We start from the raw sequence: 21851 nt of genomic DNA, 5'->3' as shown, positions 1-21851 counted from the left end.
GAGACGAGAGAGAGAAGGAGAGATGGACGAGAGAGAGACGAGAGAGAGAGAGAGAGAGAGAGAGAAGAGAGAGAGAGAGAAATCATGTCCAAATTTCAGGAGGAAACAAATGAAAACTCTGGCTCTGCTGTGATACTGGCAAATAAAAACAGGATGAGCAAGAAGACTCTGAAGCGACATCCGAAGAAAGAGCAGCTAAAGAAGATTACAAGTGTAAAGACATTATAAGTTTTAACAGAAAAACTGGGCAAGAGAAAACTAGACCGACTCCATTCCCTACGATAACCTGAGAAACATTAGAAATTCAGGAAATTATTCAAGACGTGGTCATGAATACAGTTTGTATTGAAGCTAAAGTAATTGACTTGCGTTAATTCGATTTTACGATGGGGTTAGTATTTAAAATCGGCACTACACTGCAAATAAGTCTTCTTATATCTCTCGCACAGCTGGCGTAGGCAGCATCATGCATCAGACAGCGAGATTGTAGGGTTTAAAACAGAATTTAGGCCAAAGGCCGAGTATTGGGAACTATGAGGTCATTCAGCGCTGAAGGGAAATTGACAGAAAAATGTTTGAAAAGGTGTAACAGGAAGAAAAACCTCTCTGTTGCACAATGAATCAAGTGTTAGGAGAGGGTGGAAAACAGGATGAGTAGAGAGAATATGAAATCAGGAAAGAGAGAGAGAGAGAGAGAGAGAGAGAGAGAGAGAGAGAGAGAGAGAGAGAGAGAGAGAGAGAGAGAATTACAACCGTCTAACATCTCCACCTCTATAAATTTGCACCCTCTTCTAAGTTAAAAGGTATTATCTTAATGATAATATACTTGTATAACTGCGTACAGCTATGAACAACAGAACGAGAACTTGTTGCTAATACGATCGAATCCTATAGCAACATCACTTTACTATATTGATCCGCGTGCGACAGTAATCGAATCCGATAACAACATCCGTTTATTCTATTCATCCGCGTGCGACGGTAATTACTGTATTCACCTTCTAGATGTAGCTGAAGCTGATAAGGCAAAATTACGTGCATCAGCAACCTGGATAGAAGTCTCAAGCTTTTGTATGAATTCAAACGTAGCCGTGGTAAAAGAAAGTAATAGCATGAAAGAGCTCATTTACTGTTGTTTTCACACCGACAAAAGATTAATCAAATGTAAGGTTTGTAATACCTATGAAAACAAGTGAAAATGAACGGAATCGCTAAATTTACGCTATCTAACCTGAGGGAAAAACTAGCTTCCAATGAGACGTATTAGTCAAATTTTGGCCTTAAATTATATCGTAAGATGAATAGTATGACTTCATTTCATAAGTTAAGTATCCAGATATTCATTATGCTAACTAGGAACAAAAACATTAGCCGAGACCAAGTGATATGTATGAATCTGGAGCCAAGGAAATAGACTAGCCGGCATCATTGTCTGTCTAAGCCACGCCTCCTTACAACAGTGCTGTTTTGACAAGCTTGTGTAATTGTAATTTAATTGAAAATAATAAATTACATATTTTAAGGTAATTAAATTAACTTTATTAGGCCAAATATTAATTTCAGTTGTCACTGTAATTTGATAATACGACTGGTAATTCTTTGTAACTGTAATTGACATAAGCACAATGTAACTACTGACGGGCAATTAGTCTGTTAAACGTATGAAGACGTCATACAAACGAATTCCTTATATCTGACATCTGATTATATGCCACAAGATACCATTATTGACTATGTTAAATGTCCAACATGGTTAAAAACACATCTCCTTCAAGACGACAAACATGGCATAAGTGAGGAAGAGTTGCTACGTTAGTTACGCTAGCCAATCAGGACAAAAATGAGGTGGATACGGCGACGCAAACCCGTATTCGCCATCAGCTGATTCCAGAGCGTGAATGACTGCCGAGTTAGTATTTATACTACGCTAATATGATGATACATACAATACAATTAATGCTTTAGTCGGACAGAATCTGATCTTCATTCTGTTCGATTACATTCATATTGAATTATACTATTTTTCAATTACACCTGTACTGAATAATCCATAGTCAGAATGCCTTGAGCCTATAGCGTTAGCCACTATAAAAATCACTCTACCGATATGTAGTACAGCGAATACTTTTGGCTAGGCTAGGCTACTGTATATGCATACAATATATGAAAATCACTCTACCGATATGTAGTACAGCGAATACTTTTGGCTAGGCTAGGCTACTGTATATGCATACAAATATATTGAAAACACTCTAAACCGATATGTAGTACAGCGAATACTTTTGGCTAGGCTAGGCTACTGTATATGCATACAATATATCGAACGTGAACACTAGGCTAGCCGTAGTTAATTTTATTCGATTTCTCTACATAATGAAATATCGTAAGTCAATATGCGTTGAACAGAGAATTAGTTGATATTAAAAATTACCCTATCATATAAGTAGAGGAAAGTAACCTTAAAGACGAAGGATCAGTATTCAACTATTCAGAACCCGACAGACCCGAAACCAGATCTGAACGACCAACCAAGGCCTAAAAGCTTCTGATGCAAGGAACTCGAAGCAGGAAAAACCCAAAGAGGCTCTAAGGACACTGTCCCTCTATAAACTACTACTTATAATAGAAAACCGACCGGAAGAAGCCTGCACTTCTCTTCCTAAACACTATTTAGCCTATTATCCCTACTCGTCTGTATCTGACCTAAATTTTCATCATCCTGAGAACTTACAGATCGAGGGGAGGGGAAATCTGCTGCCAACACTGCCTGCTCCTTGCCGGGGGGGCCGGCAGATCCTACCCACTCGGAGGCTTGCGGTTCTCCATAACCCCCAGCACCCGTTAGGGCTGGTTCTGGAACAGGCAGGGGGGCTGAAAAAGAACGATTAGAATCCACTATACTACTAGTACCACTATCTCTATTTTGGTTAAATTATTCGCCAGGCTAGAAATACGTATGCTTAACATACTATATGATAACCTGTCCACTAATTCCTTGGATAACTAACTAATGTTTCGTTGTCTCTTGACCAAGACAAACTTCTCTGACTGGTATTGCACTGAACCTTCCTACACGAAATAACGAAAAGAACGTTGATCATGTGTGCGGGTACTCATCCTACGCTTGAAGGGCGTGCAGAGCCGATGAGCACCAACATATCCAGCAGTAGAAGGCTCGATCATCGAACTGTAGATGAAGTAGAAGCAGAGGTGTTTGCAGACGGCGACGACGTTATTTAGAGCCGATGAGCACCAACATATCCAACGGTAGAAGGCTCGATCGTCGAACTTATCCATAGCGAGTACAAAGTAGCTATCCAAAGTGAAACGGGAGAAATCGTAGTTTGAACCAAAATGCGAAAACTCTGAGTGGGGTCGGGCTAAATGACCAAAAGTTTGCCTGATGTGGGACTGATCCGCACAGCATGGCGAACAAGAAACAATTGAGGAGACAGGCCACTGGTGGCCAGTATTTGCGGCAGCATTGCCAACGGTAACACAGGTAACTCATTTGACTAGATTTTACCTGCAGTGTTGGTAACACTGACAGTTAAAATTACCCACTTAGTGGGTAAATATGTGGGGATATAGTTTGGGCTGGTCAGTGACCAGGGCTAATTCAGGTGTTCAGGGAGTGTATTGCAATATGAACTCTTAATCTTGAAAATTAAGTGTGCTGTGATTTTTTTTAAAAAACTTTTTCTGCTTCAGCGCTCACTCGCGAACGCCACCGGCATGCGGGAGACACTTTCGGAAATACCGGCTCGGCGTTTAAGGGTTAAATGAGTGTAAATTTAGCTATGGATGTGTTGATTTATAAATGTTCGTGCTTTTATGCTTAAAATGTGTATGAAAATATATTACGTATGGGGTATTCTTATTTCTGCACAGAAATATGATACAAAGGCAGCTTTTGAAACTGCCCTTCACGTTATCAAATACGTTGTTTTTCATGTTCATTCTTGTAAGCCGATGTCTGCCACTCTTCCGAAAATATAGTTGAAAAAGTGCAAATTTAGCAATCGACGTGTTGATTTTACAAATGTTCATGCTTTTATGTTTAAAATGAGTATGAAAATATATTAAGTATAGGGCATTTTTATATTTGTACATAAATATGATACAAATTAATGCAGCTTTTGTAACTACCCTCCACGTTGTCAGAGGATGTTTTTTCATGTTCGTTCTTGTCCACCACTGTTCCGAAAAATGTATGATGTTATTTTATTACTTATGCATCTTTTCCATAAATCCTTTAAAAAGTTATATATTCTCATATTTTTGTATTATAAAATACTATGGCAAATCTAAGCTAGTATTCCGCGGAGCAGCCAATGTTTTGGTTTCAAATCAGCTGATGGCGAATACGAGTTTGTTTCGCCATGTTTCGCCATATTTAACGCAATTCTTAGCGAATTTTCTTGCTTCTAGTTAACATAAACGAATATCTAAATACGTACTTGACTTATACGAGACAAGGTTATTTTTCCTTATACAACGTGTTTTTAGGTGGAAATATGAATTGAATATGTCTTGTGATTGCGAACTCATTTTTTTTTCATTAACAGATTACGTTGGCGGCATGATTATTGCGGAAAACAATTACATGATTCCGTTTGCAATTTTCCTTTATATCATTGAAATACGAACTTTACGTTATTTATCTTATATCGGCGTGAAACCAACATTAAATGTGTTCTTTCAAGCACAGTAGTTTTGATTAAAATGATTTTATCTCAGTTTTATCTACGGTTGTATTTGATGGCATACATTTACTGGAGTTTTATCCTTGTTGTAGATGCACAATAATAGTCATGAGCAACTTGAACAATTTTCTCAGCTTTAGTTATAACTAGGTTTAAATTTAACAGTATATTTCCCGATTGATCTTTAATCTATAGCGAATAAAGTTATTACATCAAAATATCTCAGTTCTATTCTACACACGTCATTTATAACAAGCCAAACGGATGTTATTGAATTCGGTTGTACTTCGGGGGAAAAAAAAAATAAAAAGTAGTTTCTCGTTCAGTTGTTCTTGGCTGTACACGTTTACGCAACGAGTATAACGTTAAAACCATACTTTCATAATTCTCTTTTGCTGCTTTTGAACTTATGTAACTAGAAGATGGGATAAAGTTAGGCTATTGAAATTTGGTCTCTCATAAAATCGGATTATCATAAGACGAATTATCTTAACTTGAACACTACAGCTACCTGTACACTGTACGTACTTATAAAACTTTATTATATCTTTACATACTCTAGACACCCAAAGGATTAAAGCTAGGCTTTATTCACTTTACAGTATTTACAATACTATAATGTACTGTACAGTACTACTGTACAGTAAATTCCATAGTACTATACTGCATAAATATAATTTTACTTATTGTGCCATCGCGGGATTACGGCGCCGTTTGACTGGTCAGGGCGCTGTTAACTGGTCTAGAATTTCGAAAGAAGGTGTGCGGCGGCCAAGGGCTTTAAAATCGCTTAGCGTCGAAAATCACTTAGTATCAGCGGCCAGAAACGGAACCCTGCCGCTAACCGAGGGCAGCCTCTACGTTTTTAGTGACTTAATGCATCACACAGGGATTAAACTAAGACTGCTTGGTTAACTCTATGTAGACTATATTTTACATTAACAATTTCTTGTATTTTTGTTATGTGGCTACATGTGACTTATTCACGGAATTTATTAATCCTTATACTAAGCATTTTTTACCGAGCAATAATGGTTTAAAAAACTGTGTTTGTGTACTAGAAGCTCGTTTACACACTAATTTGTTGTGCTCTGTCAAGTTCTATAAGTCTGTGCTTAACTTTTGTACAATGTGTCTTGTGCAAACAAATGTACATAAATTACTTTGAGGTAAATAGATTAAAGGGTAATTTAACCTAAAAAAAAAAAACTGCAAAACACCTTCAGTAGCATTAATAATATGCATTACAATAATCAGTTACAGCAGTAACCCCATTCTTGGGTAGATGGGGTCTACCAGTGCCACATACTAAAGAGCATGTCATGTTACCAAAATGATAATTTATGCAGTAAATGCCAAACTACTGCCATGGTAATTATTACTGGTAGCATGAAAAGGCCCCCAACTAAGGAACAGCTTCTTCATGCTATCAATATTGTAAGAATATAAACCTCGCATGCAAAGTATATCATCATCATCATCATGTTTAAATCAACCAAATGGTCATCAAAAATTATCTTTCACGAAAAAGTAAACTTGGACATATATTGAATGACAGGAGAGCATCTTCATACTACTACCACAGCAGTGGTTTGGCATCAGCTTTACACTGAAATTCGCTACCACTATAGTCATGCAGCCTTCACAAAATAGGTAAAACTGCAGGGATTGTATCTATACATAGCAAATAAATGTTCAGTTCCAATTTCCCTTACCTTTTTTTCTTCAAGGAGTTTCCAATTAATAGTTATATAAAATGGGTGAGCCTGCACCTCTTTTGCATCCCCTGGACCGCCACCTAATCGCTTGTTAGGATCTTTGTGTAGCAGGCCTTTTAGTAAGTCACGTGCCTCCTGTGATATTGTTCGTGGAAATCGAACCTACAATTAAAAAAAATTAATTGGTCCCACTTCTTGGAAATAAAATTAAATATTTGTAACGTAGTTTTAAAGAAAATTGTCACTAATCACCTAAACATTATCCCTAGTTGGTGTCACTGATTTGACTAAGCCTATTCAAGTCTTTCTACTTTGTATCCTACTTTCATCTACTTCTGTTTATCATGCTTTCTTGAATGCAATCTCTCCATATTCCCTTAGGCTTTCCTCTCCTTTGTGTTAGCAGCCCTATAGCCATAGTACTCTCTACGACAACATGTTGTTCACAATCTCCCCTTCTCATCAGGAGCCCAAACCACTTCATCCTTAACTCTTGTGCTTCTTTTATTGCTACAATGAGTCTTGCTGATCTCCTGCTGTACTCATTTCTAATCCTCTCTCTCCCTGCCCCTACACTCATCCATCTTAGCATCCTCATTTCTGCCACATCTAATTTATTCTGTTCTGCAATGGTGCCACTTCTATCCCACACAACATAACAGGTCTTGTCACAACTTTATGCACCTTGCCCTGGCCCTAATAGGACATTTTCTTTGCAAAGTATGCCTGACAATCCCTCCAATTTAGAGGTTCACCTTACAACTTTCAAAATAAATCCTAAACAGTATTTTCATATGTAAAAGTAATGCTACACAATGAACACAATATATATGTTTAAACTATCCCAAGAAGCATGTGGACAACAATGAAATGAACAAACAAATTTCCAAAATATGAGAAAATCTTTGCTGCACAATTAACGACTAGACAAAGGTCCACATGGACATATCATGCTGAGAGAGAGAGAGAGAGAGAGAGAGAGAGAGAGAGAGAGAGAGAGAGAGAGAGAGAGAGAGAGAGAATCTCTCTCTCTCTCCAACACACACAAACCACAGAGTTATAGTCCAATACATAAATGTAAAACATACTTAATTTTATATAAACCATTTGCATTTGCCCTTTTTTCATTCTAACCAATGTTTATGTGTATTATAACAAAGCATTTGATTAAAAATCAGCTTTATGCCAACCAGAACCCTGTTTGAGCCATTATATTTCCTTACCCATAAATATTCATACAAGTACTATACTTTATGAAAGGTGTTAGCTCATAGTTCAAATTGACAAAAATCTAAAATGACAAATTTTTTATTAATTTGTATTTTTCATGGCTAACAAAAACTGAGATCTTTAACAATAGGATAAATCTGGCGCCAGATGGAAACCAGTTAAAAACTATAAAAAATTGTAAATGCAAGTAATCTGTGGCATCTGGTATCCAATGCGTAGTTGATGTGGAGGCGAGTCAAGAGATTGCTCTTGAATCCAGTGACACATCAGTCTCTCCTCCAACCCAGGATGAAACATGAGAGGGGTGGCTAGAAGCAGGCAGTCAATGTTAAGACCTAAGGTTTGTTAGCTATGAAAAATAAAAATTAATTAAAAGCTTTTCAATTGTTCATACACAGAACAAAATCACAATTTTTGGAAGTAAATTGTATTTTTCCTAGCGATACAAACCTGAGGTCCTTTACATAAGGAATTACTATTCAGCGCCAGCTGGACCAGTCGTAAGATTTACTAACTAGGTAGTTCAGCAGAAACTGCTTATCCGATGGTCTGGAGTCCCGCCCGACTGGAGGTAAACATATCACTTTGCTTTAGGCCCAGGAAAAGGGTGAGGGGTGGCATGAGGTGGGACTATATGTAAAGGACCTCAGGTTTGTATAGTTAGGAAAAATACAATTTACTTCCAAAAATTGTGATTTGTTCTGACACGTAATACAAACCCTCAGTCCTTTCCATAAGGTAGACTCACTTATTGGTGGGTGGAATCTGAGTCTTGTGAACAGACTGGTGTTCGCCCAACCTGGGTTCCCTCCCTGGTCGTATGAGCAGAGGGGGGGGGGGGGGGGACCCTAGCCTCTGTCCAACTGATCGGATATGCACTGGAAGATCAGTGGTCAGATCTCTGGACCAATTCATAAGAGGGAGGCCAGCGTACCTCTTACAAATAGCAAGCAAGAACTGGGTCCTATGTAAGAGCCAAATATAAAGTATTGGGTTTGTCTCTCACTGGTGTCCTCTTCCCCCCTTGTTAGGGAAGGGGCAGATAAACGTTTCTATCCATAATGAAAGGGATAGAATAGAGCTTGGTTACGTAGCTTACCTGCATCTCCGTCCTGCCCAGTGTGGTGATGACCGCTATCCTCTGCCCGCAGGGAGAGGGAAGAAAAAGAAGAGGAAGAGAAGCCAGTCACACTCTCATTCACTCTCCATTCATGCAGTCTCACAAGGACAAGATGCTACCTTGTCCAGTAAAGAAGCTGGGTAAGCTACACAACTTGTTGAGCAACCACCACGGGTCCCAAGGAAAATGTGTCCAAGGACCTGTGGGCAATATCCCAAAGGTAGAAGGAGGTGAAGGTGGTCTGGTTGGCCCAAACCCCTGCCTTCAGTACCTGTGCCACGAACAAGTTCTTGCAGAATGCAAGGGTTGGACCAATGCCTCTGACTTCGTGGGCTCTTGGACGAAAGGTACTGGTGTCGGCACTCCTGTCGGAGTCGTATGCTTTCCGGATTACTTCACGAAGCCAGAAAGAAACAGTGTTCTTGGACACTTCTTTCTTGGTCACCCTGGTGTTAACGAAGAGGCGTCGAGACTCGGGCCTGAGATGTCAAGTTTTCTTCAGATAGTGACATAGCACCCTCACAGGACAAAGCAGCATCTCATCTACATTATCGGTGAAGTCTTCCAGTGAGGGGATCGTGAAGGACTCGAACCTGGCATCAGGGACCGAAGGGTTCTGAGTCTTCGCTACGAAATCCGGGACGAAATCAAGCGTAAATGATCCCATTCCCACAAGTGTTTAACATCGAAGGAAAGACCGTGTAGTTCTCCTACTCTCTTTGCCAATGCCAGGTACAGCAGAAAGACGGTCTTGAGGGTAAGATCACTGTCTGACGACTCTCGGAGTGGCTCGTAGGGTCTGCGAGTCAAGCTCCTTAGACGAGAGTCACATCCCACCCCAGGGGCCTGAGTTCCCTGGGTGGGCAAGACGTCTCGAAGCTCCTCAGTAGTGATATTTCTATGGAGGTGGAAATATCAACTCCTCGCAGTTTAAGGACTAGGGCCAGGGCGGTTCTGTAGCCTTAGACTGTGGAGACAGAGAGGAGCTTCTCTTGGCGAAGAAAGATGAGGAAATCTGCTACCTGCCAAAGAGTGGCTCTGAGCGGAGAGAGACACCGTCTATGACACCAACCACAGAAGACGGACCACTTTCCCTGGTATACTGCTGCAGAGAACTGTCTGAGGTAACCAGCCATCTCTGTTGCTACTCGGCTAAAGCCTCTCGCTCACAAGAGATGGTGGATAACTGGAACGAGTCCTCTGCAGCTGCCCATGGGTCCGGCACTACTGAGAAGAAAACCTGAAGTTTTCTGGTGTGCCGGGTGGCAAACAGACCCACAACTGGACGCCTCCACTGGTTGAAGAGCCTTTCTGCCACGTCTAGGTGTAGAGACCATTCGGTCCCAATCACCTGATTCTGGTGACTGAGCTTGTTTGCCACTTCATTCTTCTTGCCTGGAATGTATCTGGCTGACAGCTCTACCGAGTGAGCTACTGCCCACTCGTGCACCTGCATCGTCAACTGGTGCAACGGGAGGGACATTAGACCCCCATTTGTTGACATATGCCACTACCGTGGTGTTGTCGCTCATCAACACCACTGAGTGTCCCACCACTCGTTCCTGGAACTCTTGGAGTGCGAGGAACGCAGCATTGAGTTCCATGAAGTTGATGTGAAGGTGCCTGTCATGATGGTTCCACACTCTTGCAACCAGCAACTCTTCCAGGTGTGCTGGAAGAGTTGCACCCCAACCCTCAGTCGATGCATCTGAGAACAGCAGCATCTCCGGAGGGGGGGGTGCGCAGGAGCACTCCTATTAAGAGGTTCCTGTCGTCTAGCCACCAGGCCAGGTCCTACCTTACTTCCTCCGTGAGAGGAACCAGGAAGGATTGTGGATCCCGTGCCTGTGACCGGCACTCCTTTACTCTCCACTGGAGAGACCGCAGGTGAAGACACCCGTTAGGGACTAACTTCTCTAGTGACAACAGGTGACCAATCATGACTTGCCACTGCTGAGCTGACTGTTCCTGTCGTGACAGGAACCGTTTGGCGGCCTCCCTGAATCTGCTGTTCAGCAAGTCTGCGGGGAACACTTTTGCTGCTGCTGTATCGATCATCAGACCCAGGTACTTTATCCTCTGCTTGGGTTCGAGATCTGACTTCTCGACATTTACCACGATCCCCAGATCGCGGCATAAGTCGAGGAGTCAATCTCTCTCCTGTAACAAATGCGAGCGGGAGCTCACCAGGACCAGCTAATTGTCGAAATACCTCATCAGACGTATCCCGACCAATGGGCCAGGCCGACACCAGAGTGAACACTCGCATGAACACCTGTGGGGCGGTTGAGAGACCGAAACAAAGTGCCCTGAATTGGTACACCGTCCCATTGAGGATAAAGTGGAGGTACTTCATGGAGGACTGATGGATGGGTATTTGAAAATATGCATCCTTCAGGTCCACCGAAAGCAGGAAATCGTTCTCCCTGATGGAATCGAGCACTGAGCGTGCTGTTTCCATCATGAACCGAGTCTGGCAAACGAATTGGTTCAACAAACAGAGATCTATCACCGGTCTCCAGGCCCCTGTAGACTTCTCCACCAGGAAGAGTTGGCTGTAGAAACCCAGTGACTGATCTCGCACGATCTCCACAGCTTGTTTGCTCAGATGGTCTTGGCTTCTTCTTTCAGTACTACGTCCCTGGCAGAACCGGGGACGTACATCTTAAGGTGGACCGGGTGTGAAGTGAGGGGTGGCCTCGACTCGAAGGGCAGTAGTTATCCCTCCTGAAGGGCATCCACTACCCAGGTCTCGGCTCCGTAGCGCTGCCAAGTTGGCCAATGGCTCACCAGGCATCCCCCCAACTTCCGGCAGCAGGTGAGGGGGAACGCCGTCCCTAGCGTTTCCCTCTCTTCCCCTTCCACTTAGCCGTTCTCCCACGAGAGAAGGAGGCTTAGGAGGAGGGCTGACACTCACTCCTCGAAGTGGAACAGGAAGGCTGGGTCTTTCCTCGCGTTGCCCTCGACGGTGCTAGCGTCTTGGGAGTGAAGGAAGAGCTAGCCTAGCTCCGAGGTTTGGCCACAGTTCCTCAAGACTGCCCAGAAGTCTTCGAAACTGCCTGGTGTACTAGGCAGTCAGTCCTCAGTTCTCTGCTTTTCCACTGCAGCGTCCACCATCTCTCTGGGGAAGAGAGAGGAGGAACCCGGCAATGGTCCGTTACGTAGACCCAGTGTTACCTCTCGACCGGCCACTGTGGTTACCCGAGCCAGAACCGAGTCCCGTCGTCTCAGGACCAGGTTGGCCCACAGGTTGGCCATTTGGTGGGCGAGGTAGGAGATGGCCCTACCTCCAGACTGGCAGAGTCTCCTGAACGCCGAGTCTTCCTCGGGAACGATAGCTCCTGAGGAGGCTACGACTCTGGATACTGTGAGGGACCACATATCCAGCCAGGAGATGGCCTGGAAAGCTGTGATGGCAGTCGCTTCCAGGACCGATGCATCTATGGTTCTCGGACAGCAGGTGATGAAGAGGCACCACCGGAGTTAGCCTAGCTATCTCCAGATCAACCTGCTTGGTCGGCAACGGGTCTACTGAAGGCACATAGAAACGCCGCTGGCGAGGCAGAGGGGGAAGCAGCTTGTCCAACCTGCTGGACCTGAGCAAATCCTCCTGTCTGGAGACGAGAGCATTCACCTAGTCCAGCACACCGTTGGTCAAGGTGGACCGGGGTTAACCCACCGTCACTCTGGGTTCCTTCTTAGGTCCCCAGAACGACTCTAACCTCAATGGAGGATCAGAGGGAGTAACCACCGATTCTTCCCCGAGGTCGTTGTGCTGACGAATCAGCGCAATGACCTCTACAAAGGACCTCTGCATCTCGGGGGTGATCGCGTCCTGTGGCGATGAACCGTCAGATCCATCCAGGCCGATCACCTCTCAAGACACTCTTCCTTCAGGAGGAAGAACCTCGCCAGATCAATCGTGGTCTCCTGCAACCACTTGAGTGTACGATCTGCTAGGTCCAAAGACCGAGCCAGGATCGTAGGCTCTCGTGGCGGGACTGTAAGGAGCACACTCTTCGCAGTCACTCCTGTTCACCTTGCTCCTCCCAGTGTAGCCCAAGGAGGCTGAAGGGAAAGGTGAGGAAGATCTGACGCTCCTGCCCTGCCTACCAGCAGAGCCGGTGGGCTGGGAGGACTGCAGGCGATTGCCAACCTGTGGTGGCAATCGAGCTGCAGGTCTGGACCAGTGGTCTCCGTGTGGAGAAGTGCTGGACCGAGGATGGTAGCATCAGTCTTGTGTATCAGGAGAGCTGCTACTAGTCGTGCGACCCATCCGGTCCCAGTGGGAGCGACGGTCGGGCGACTGGTAGTGTCCACTGACGCGATGAGAGCGAGCACCGCCCTCTTGGACCTGGTGACTGGGGGACCTCTTCCCAGCCACGACGAGTGAACGGTCTGGTGGGACCGTCACATCAACCCTGGGAACTGGGGGATCACCACGAGAGCGATCGCCGGCCTGGCGAGTCACCTGAGCGACTCTTGCCAGCCTTCCACTCCGTGTCTGGGTCCTGATGGTGAGCTTACTCAATGGTCTGGACCTTGGCTGCACGGTCACTCGGTGGCACTTGTGAGCGAGCGGTCGAGACAGTTCCTGGTCTGGAGGCGGAACCTCAGGAGCCGGGAGCAGAGGTACCAGCATTAGCTGGTACCCCTACGGTCCCCGTCTTCTTCTTCCCTGAGGAAGGAGAGACGGGCCCCGTTCCCGGAGGAACGGGAGGACCAGCGGAAGACCCACCTGTTCCGCCAGAACGGGAGGACCAGCGGAAGACCCACCTGTTCCGCCAGAGCGGGACAGACCTTTAGAAGTCTCTGAGTGAGACTTCTGGGGTGGGGGGGGGGGGGGGGGGGGGGGGGTGAAGCCACCTTCTTCCTCGACCGGGGGGCCTTGGAAGTTGAAGGGGAAGAGGCGAGACAATGACAAAGAAGACAACAGAGAAGATGATGACACCTTCCTCTTCTTCGACTTCTTCGCCAGCTTCCTCAGGTCAGCAGACAGGTCCTCCATCCAGGATGGAGCTGGGGTAGTTGCGGTAGCAACACGGCCCAACTCCACCAGTCCGGAGGGACCTGTGGGAGCGGCAGCACTTCCACGGGCAGGTACACAGACAGCAGGCACAGCAACAGCTACCGGAGGATGGTCTAGAGGGGAGCTCTTCGGGCACTCGAAGTCAGGCCGCGAGGACAGCAAACCCAGGCGGCGGAGGAACCATCTCCTTCCGGGCCAGGAATGGCAGTGGGAGCTTGTACAGCCAAAGGGGTGACCGTGGTTATGTGCTGGGTATACACCAAGTGCGGAGGTGCGGCATACGCTGGTGTAGGTACTGTGGTGGTAGTCCTCATCTCCACCCCTGGGGATGCAACAGTCGGGTTAATAGGGGGGGTTCCTGTTCGCTCAAAGGGGGAAAGATCCCATCCTGAACGGACAGAAGACCCTGAGTACAACTCCAGGTCGGGGTGTAGTGCTCCTTCCTCTGCGCTCGACAAATCAAGCAAAGAGGCAGAGCAGGACACATTCCCCGAAGGGGAGAGAGCCTTATGCTGGAGTTGACTAGGAGGGAGAAAGGAAGACGACGTGTTTGTCACCAGAGGTGTCGAGGGAGAGCTTTCCGACGACACCTTGGCGACTTTACGTGGTTTTCTCCTCTTCTCGTACAACTGCCACTGCTCCTCCGACCAGGAGACACAATTATCACAGGGTACGGCCCAAGAGCATTCACGCCTTCAGCACCTAGTACACAATGGATGAGGGTCCACAGCATCACTGGACCGAAATGCCCCACACTTGCAGCCTCCAACTCCAAGGCACACTCTCCGGTTGGATGGGGGCGAGAGGGCTTCTCCACTTCGTGGGACTGCATGGTGTCCAGCAATGCAATTCCACAAAAAATGAACAAAAATAAGGAAAAGAGTACATACAATCTCACACACACAAGTAAGGTAGAGGTAAGCAGCTGAGGTTGGTTTCCAACAATATCTCACAACAGAGGCGGGAGAGAGGTGAGAACATGTCTTCACCCGACGGCGATCGAAAGCAAAGCGATATGTTTACCTCCAGTCGGGCGGGACTCCCGACCATCGGACAAGCAGTTACTGGCGCTGAATAGTAATTCTTTATGTAAAGGAAAGAGAATTTGTATTACGTGTAGGAACAACTGATAGATACATATAATTATAGAATAAAAACGTAATGAATATGCATCTCTTCCATGAATCTTTTAAAAAGTTATATATTACTTCACTGTATCCAATAATATTGTATGTATTCTCATATTACTTTATTATAAAATACTAACATAGTGGTCAATGTTTTGGTTTAAAAATCAGCTGATGACAAAAACAAGTTTCTTTCGCTGTATTTAACTCAATTCTGAGCAAATTTTCTCATTTCTAGTTAGCATATAAGAATATCTAGATACTTTACATACATAAGACAATAATTTTTCGCTTTACGACAAGTTTTTAAGTCAAAATATGACTTGAATAAGTCTCCTTGTGAACTAAATTATTTTTTTTAACGGATTGCATTGGGGATATGTTTATTGTGTAAAAAAATTATGTGACTCCCTTTGCTATTTTTGCTTGATTTCATTGTAATATGAGCTTTACATTACATATTTATCTTTTATCGGTGTGAAAACACAACAGTAAAATGTGTTCTTTAAAGCCCAATAGTTTTGATTAAAATTATATTCTCTCAATTTTATCTATGGTTGTGTTTGATGGCATAAATTTACAAGAGCTTTATCCTTGTCGCTGATGCACGATAATAGTCATTAGCAGCTTGAACAGTTTTCTCAGCTTCAGCTACAACTTGATTTAAATTTTACAGTATATTTCCAATTTGGTTGTACTTAGCAAAAAAGTTGTTTCTCATTAGATTGTTCATGGCTGTACACATTTAAGCAATGGGTATAATGTTAAAATACTTTCATCATTCCCTTTTGCTGTTTTTGAACTCAATTAACTAGAAGATGGGATAAAGTTTGTTAGTTATGAAAAATAAATATTAATTAAAAATTTGTCATTTGTTCATACACAGAACAAGCTGATGGCTATATATAATTATAAAATAAAAAAGATAATGAATATGTATCTTTTCCATGAATCTTTTAAAAAGTTATACATTACTTCACTGTATCCAATAACATTGTATGTATGCTCATATTACTGTTATATAAAAAAACTGACATAGCAGTCAATGTTATGGTTTGTAAATCAGCTGATGGGGAATACAAGTTTTTTTGCTGTATTTACCTCAATTCTGAGTGAATTTTCTTCCTTCTAGTTAGCATATAAGAATACATATCTAGATACTTTACTTAAATAAAACAAGTCATTTTTCATTTTGCAATGAGTTTTTAAGTCGAAATGTGAACTAAATCATTTTTTTCATTAACAGATTGTGTTGGGGGCGTGTTTATCGTACAAGAAAAGTAAGTGATCCCATTCGCTATTTTTACTTTATTTCATCGAAATATGAGCTTTACATTATCTTTTATCGGCGTGAAACAACAGTAAAATTCATTCTTTAAAACCCAATAGTTTTGATTAAAATTATTTTCTCTCAATTTTATCTTCTGTTGTGTTTGATGGCATAAGTTTACAAGTGTTTTATCTTTGTTGCCGATGCACGATAATAGTCATTAGCAGCTTGAACAGTTTCCTCAGCTTCAGCTACAATTTGGTTTAAATTTAACAGTATATTTCCTTGCTGATCTTTGATCTATAGTGAAGAAAGTTTACCACAACTACAGTAATTGTTTACTATTGTACAATGGTTGCAATACAAGTCAAACAGATGTCGTTGTTATCCAATTTGATTGTACTTAGCATAAAAGATGTTTCTTGTTCAGTTCTTCATGGCTGTAACATTTACGCAATGAGAATAATGTTAAAATAATACTTCTCATTCTCTTCCGCTGTTTTTGAACTTCTTTAACTAGAAGATGGGATAAAGTTTGTTAGCTACGAAAAATACATAATTAAAAATCTGTCATTTGTTCATATGCAGAACAAGCTGATGGCTACTTGTAATTATAAAATAAGAACATAACAAATATGCATCTTTTCCATAAATCTTTTAAAAAGTTATACATGACTTCACTGTATTCTGATATTACTGTATGATAAAATACTAACATAGTGGTCTGGTCCCTGTTTTGGTTTGGAAACCTGCTGATGGCAAATACAAGTTTACTTTGCCATATTTACCTCAATTCTGAGCAAATTTTCTTGCTTCTAGTTAACATATAAGAATATCAAGATACTTTACTCACACAAGGCAAGGTCATATTTTATTTCACAAAGTGTTCTTAAGTTGAAATATGACTTGAATACGTCTTGTTGTGAACTAAATTTTTTTTTTTAACATATTGCATTGGTGGCACATTTAGTGTAAAAAAATTATGTGATTCCGTTTGTAGTTTTCACTTGATTTCATCGTAATATGAGCTTTACATTATTTATCTTTTATCGGCTAGAAACAACAGTAAAATGTGTTCTTTAAAGCCCAATAGTTTTGATTAAAATTATTTATCTCAATTTTATCTACATTTGTGTTTGATGGCATAAGTTTACTAGAGTTTTATCCTTGCTGCTGATGCACGATAATAGTCATTAACAGCTTGAATAGTTTTCTCAGCTTCAGCTACAACTTGGTTTAAATTTAACAGTATATATCCTTGCTGATCTTTGCTCTATAGTGGATGGAGTAGCTGTTGCCAAACGTCTGGCATCTGGCACTAAACGCATCTGAGAATGTGCCGGACGTTCTGAAGCAGGCAAACTACGTCTGTGTGATGCACTCTTCGGCGGTGATGGGAGCTTGTATACTGAGGAGCGCTGAAAAACTAAACCTAGCCCAGGCAAAGCTAAAACTCAGATTACTATCGTTCAGCTGCTCGTGGGCGCCATTGGGCGCTCTGGTGCCATCAGATGCTTTCTAGAGGAAGAGGAACATTTTGAGGCAGAGAAACGCCTGGGTTCCCACACAGGCTATTCCGGAGAAAAACGTTCAGGAGAGTCCCAGAAACTTCATGAAGGCTGCAGTGCTCTCTAAATCTTTTAAAGGCGGAGAGTGGACTGAGTCTGCCACAAGCCTTTTTAATGGCCAAGATTCATTATTAAAGCACCACTTTCCCTCTTCTTAGGGCTGGGAGCCTCAGAACTTAAGGACAACCTTTACACTTCCTTCTGGATGCCTTTCCAACAGCCAGCCTTTGACACGACCTAGAACACTGCAACATGTCCGACTGAGGTGACGACTGTCTGAGGGCAGACCCCACTGAACTCCCAACGGCCTCCATTAAGACTGTTCCCAGATGTAGGGGAGTATGCCAGTGGCCTTTGCCTTGGAGAATTGGTGGGACGAACAGGAATCTCCTCCACTGTCACTCCACTAACAACTTGGCATCGAAATTACTAACAATTTTTGACTCGAGGCTGGCAAAGGGGTCAGGATTGGAAGCTAGGGAGCTGAGTAAGGGAGCAGATTGAACAGTTATAGGATTGGGAACAGGTGACACAGCAGTAGCAGGCATAGAAACATTAGGAATATTATCAACAGAAAACTTAGCTGAATTATCTACAGACTTACAATCTACTGTCTTTGTCTCGGTTCTATCCCTGTCTAGCTTTCCTAAATGGGAACCCAAAACCTTCCACTTTTTAGCATTTCACTCTTAACATTTGTCACACTTTGTCAACTAACACTCCTGTCCCCTACGCTCTATACATAAGGTGTGTGAATCATACTTCTCTTTAGTAAGCCTAGTTACAGCCTTTGCTACAATACCTTATGCTAGCAGCACTAGTTTCAGAAATCTTGAAAAGCCACAAATTGTCTTAAAAAAAAAAATCAAAACCTAGAATAAGTCCAAATACTTGATGAAAACTGATGTTCTCTATCAGAGAACTTGACAAAAACAATAAAGCCATGGCTACCAATACATCATCAACAAACTTCCCAAAGGCAAAGTGTCAAAATTAAAAATCGAAGCAGACCACTCACAACTGAACTTCAGTCGAGAGCCAGCAGAAAACAACAGAACTCCTTGTTGAAGTTGTTCCTCTCTTACTCTCAGAGTAAGACGGGATGCTGGCGCTACCATGACTTTAAAATTTGGAAGCTGCTGGCGAGTGAAACTTTAAGCATTGTAATTAATTGGTAAGTATCATATATAAAAATATTATTTGGAGCAATATTAGGATAACTAGGAGTAAGAGATTATTTGCAGCAAAATTAAGAAGTGCTAGTCTGATAAAAATCTTACCTAATATATATTAATATAATACTAAAGGAACAATTCAGACACTTACATCATCACATACAATTTGCTGGAAGAGCTTATCGTGATCTCTATCATAAAATGGTAAGCGTCCAACCATCATTTCATAGAGACACACTCCATAACCCCACCAGTCAACACCTCGGCCGTAGTCATTTTCTTCTAATACCTACAATTGAAATTTTACATATTTTTAAGAATTTGGAAACTAAAATTGTAAAAATCATAGCATGAAAAACCAAATACAGTGTTCCCCCTGTATTCGCAGGGGATGTGTACCATACACCCCTGCGAATAGCTCAAACCAGCAAAATAGTTAGAACTCCCTTCTAAAAATGCCTCTATCTGCCTATCTTGAAAGTTCAAATACCAAATGTATACTTAAAGTATCATCCTAAAACAAATATACCATTGAATTGGTATTATTATCATTTCAAAGTCATCTTAAACATTTTGCCATTAGAGATATATAAACTGTCTATAACAGAGAGAGAGAGAGAGAGAGAGAGAGAGAGAGAGAGAGAGAGAGAGAGAGAGAGAGAGAGAGAGAGAGAGAGGGGAAATAACTCCTTACATACATACATACGTACTTGTACTTCTAACACTTGCAGCCGAGAGAGAGAGAGAGAGAGAGAGAGAGAGAGAGAGAGAGAGAGAGAGAGAGAGAGAGAGAGAGAGAGAGAGAGTTGTACTTACATTGTTTAAATGAGTGAAATGGAAAGATGATTGTATTAAAAATACTCACATATGAATTTTGTAATTACAGTTATGGTATTATTATCATACATATTACAGTGTTATTATTGGAAAATAATAATAAACTTATTACATACATGTACCATAAACATGATCTCATCTCAGAGAGAGAGAGAGAGAGAGAGAGAGAGAGAGAGAGAGAGAGAGAGAGAGAGAGAGAGAGAGAGAGAGAGAGAGATTGCATAAAAACCATTAATTCGTTGACCATTGTATGGTAATGTTATTTGACATATTTGACAGCTTCCCAGCTCCGAGCATCACTGGAGTTATGAGAAGGTAGGGAAATTGATACAGAAAAAGATGAAGGGAAGAATTTTCATTTGAAATTAGTGATCTTATTATTATTTGATATTATTAATAAACACATGCATCTACCAAAAAAATTCTCTCATCTCAGTAAGAGAGGAGTTATCCTTATGTAAATGAAATGCAAAGGTCATTTTTATCTCTTTAAAATACAACCACATATGAATTTTGAAATTACAGAGAGAGAGAATAATTACATTCATTATTATGTGATATCATTTAATTTGATTAAACTTACTAATACAGTATTAATCAATATTATTTGAAAATTAGTAAATCTTTTTGTATCATAAAAATGTATTTAGTCATGAAAATAACATCAAAATACTCTAATTAGTGATTATTTTTGTCGGAAAATACAACGAATAAGAAAATCGCCTGCAAATAATGGGTACATATGGTCCAGAGAGAAATCCTCGAATCAGTGAGTCCACGAATCCGGAGAACGGCGAATACGGGCGGCCCATGTAAAGCCCAGCAAATGAACTTCATACAGAGAATATAATTATATACAAATTAACTGCCTGGTTATCAGCCAAGGTCCCACAACAATTTTCCTCAAAGCCTTATTAATTTTCTTTAATATCCATTATTTTGCCTAGAAGTTTTCTTTCAATGAGATCATAAAGTGAAACTGAAACACAACAGTTTTATTATAAGTACAATGTTCGCCCCGTATTTGCGGGGGATGTGTACCAGACACCCCCGTGAATAGTTAAAACACGCGAATAGTTAGAACCACCACTAAAATTGCTTATAACTGCCAATCTTGAAAGTTCAGATACCATATGTATACCTTAAATAACATCCTACTTCAAATATACCTAAAATTACTAACCTATTATACTGTATTAATCTTTGAGGTTATATTATTAACCCTTTAACGCCGATTGGACGTATTAAACGTCGTCATAAATTGCCTGTTGGGTGCCGATTGGACGTATGGTACGTCCACGAAGTATCTCTTCCGAAAAAAATCAGAAATTTTTTGTCCGATTGTTGTAATGTTTGCACCATTTTAAATTAGCCATTACATAAAGTTTTATACATGAAAATGTGCACAATTTTATGTAGAATACAACAAAAACTAATTGAAGGTTGTAGCTTTTCTTATTTTTGAAATATTTGCATATAAATCACAATAAATAGAAAAAAAAACCACATTCGGTCAACTTTGACTCTACCGAAATGGTCGAAAAACGCAATTGTAAGCTAAAACTCTTACAGTCTAGTAATATTCAGTCATTTATCCTCATTTTGAAACAAATTCGAAGTCTCTAGCACAATATTTAGATTTATGGTGAATTAAAAAAAAACTTTCCTTCCCTCCGCGCGCAGATTCTCCACCGCAAATCTACGAAATGCGTACGTCGCATTCTCGTAATATTTGCTCCGTTTCATATTAGGCATTTCATAGAGTTTTATATATGAAAATGTGCGCAATTTTATGTAGAATACAACAAAAAATAATTGAAGGTTGTAGCTTTTCTCATTTTTGAAATATTTGCATATAAAACAACAACAAAAATTTGACATTCAGTCAACTTTAACTCATCCGAAATGGTCGAAAACTGCAATTGTAAGCTAAAACTCTTATACAGTATAGTAATATTCAGTCATTTACCTTCATTTTGAAACAAATTGGATGTCTCTAGAACAATATTTCGATTTATGGAGAATTTGAAAAAAAAAAAAAAAACTTTACGTCCAAGCGTTATGAATTCAT

The 21851-nt window shown here is 41.5% G+C and overlaps 1 protein-coding gene across 3 annotated transcripts in view; it reads right to left on the bottom strand.

Annotated features, from left to right (window-relative positions):
• The window catches only part of LOC135197973 (RAC-alpha serine/threonine-protein kinase-like), a 174109-nt gene that overhangs the window by 45261 nt on the left and 106997 nt on the right, over positions 1 to 21851 (bottom strand). For all 3 annotated transcript variants that reach the window (XM_064225286.1, XM_064225287.1, XM_064225288.1), the window contains exons 9-10: positions 19095 to 19232; positions 6422 to 6586 (exon numbers count right to left, since the gene is read on the bottom strand). In XM_064225286.1, coding sequence (XP_064081356.1) covers positions 6422 to 6586; positions 19095 to 19232 — 303 coding nt within the window. The remainder of the gene's footprint in view (positions 1 to 6421; positions 6587 to 19094; positions 19233 to 21851) is intronic.

Source organism: Macrobrachium nipponense, chromosome 21 (genome assembly GCF_015104395.2).
Source record: "Macrobrachium nipponense isolate FS-2020 chromosome 21, ASM1510439v2, whole genome shotgun sequence".
Taxonomy (NCBI): domain Eukaryota; kingdom Metazoa; phylum Arthropoda; class Malacostraca; order Decapoda; family Palaemonidae; genus Macrobrachium; species Macrobrachium nipponense.
Note: the sequence above shows the minus strand (reverse complement) of the source record. Positions and strands in the feature narration are given on the sequence as shown.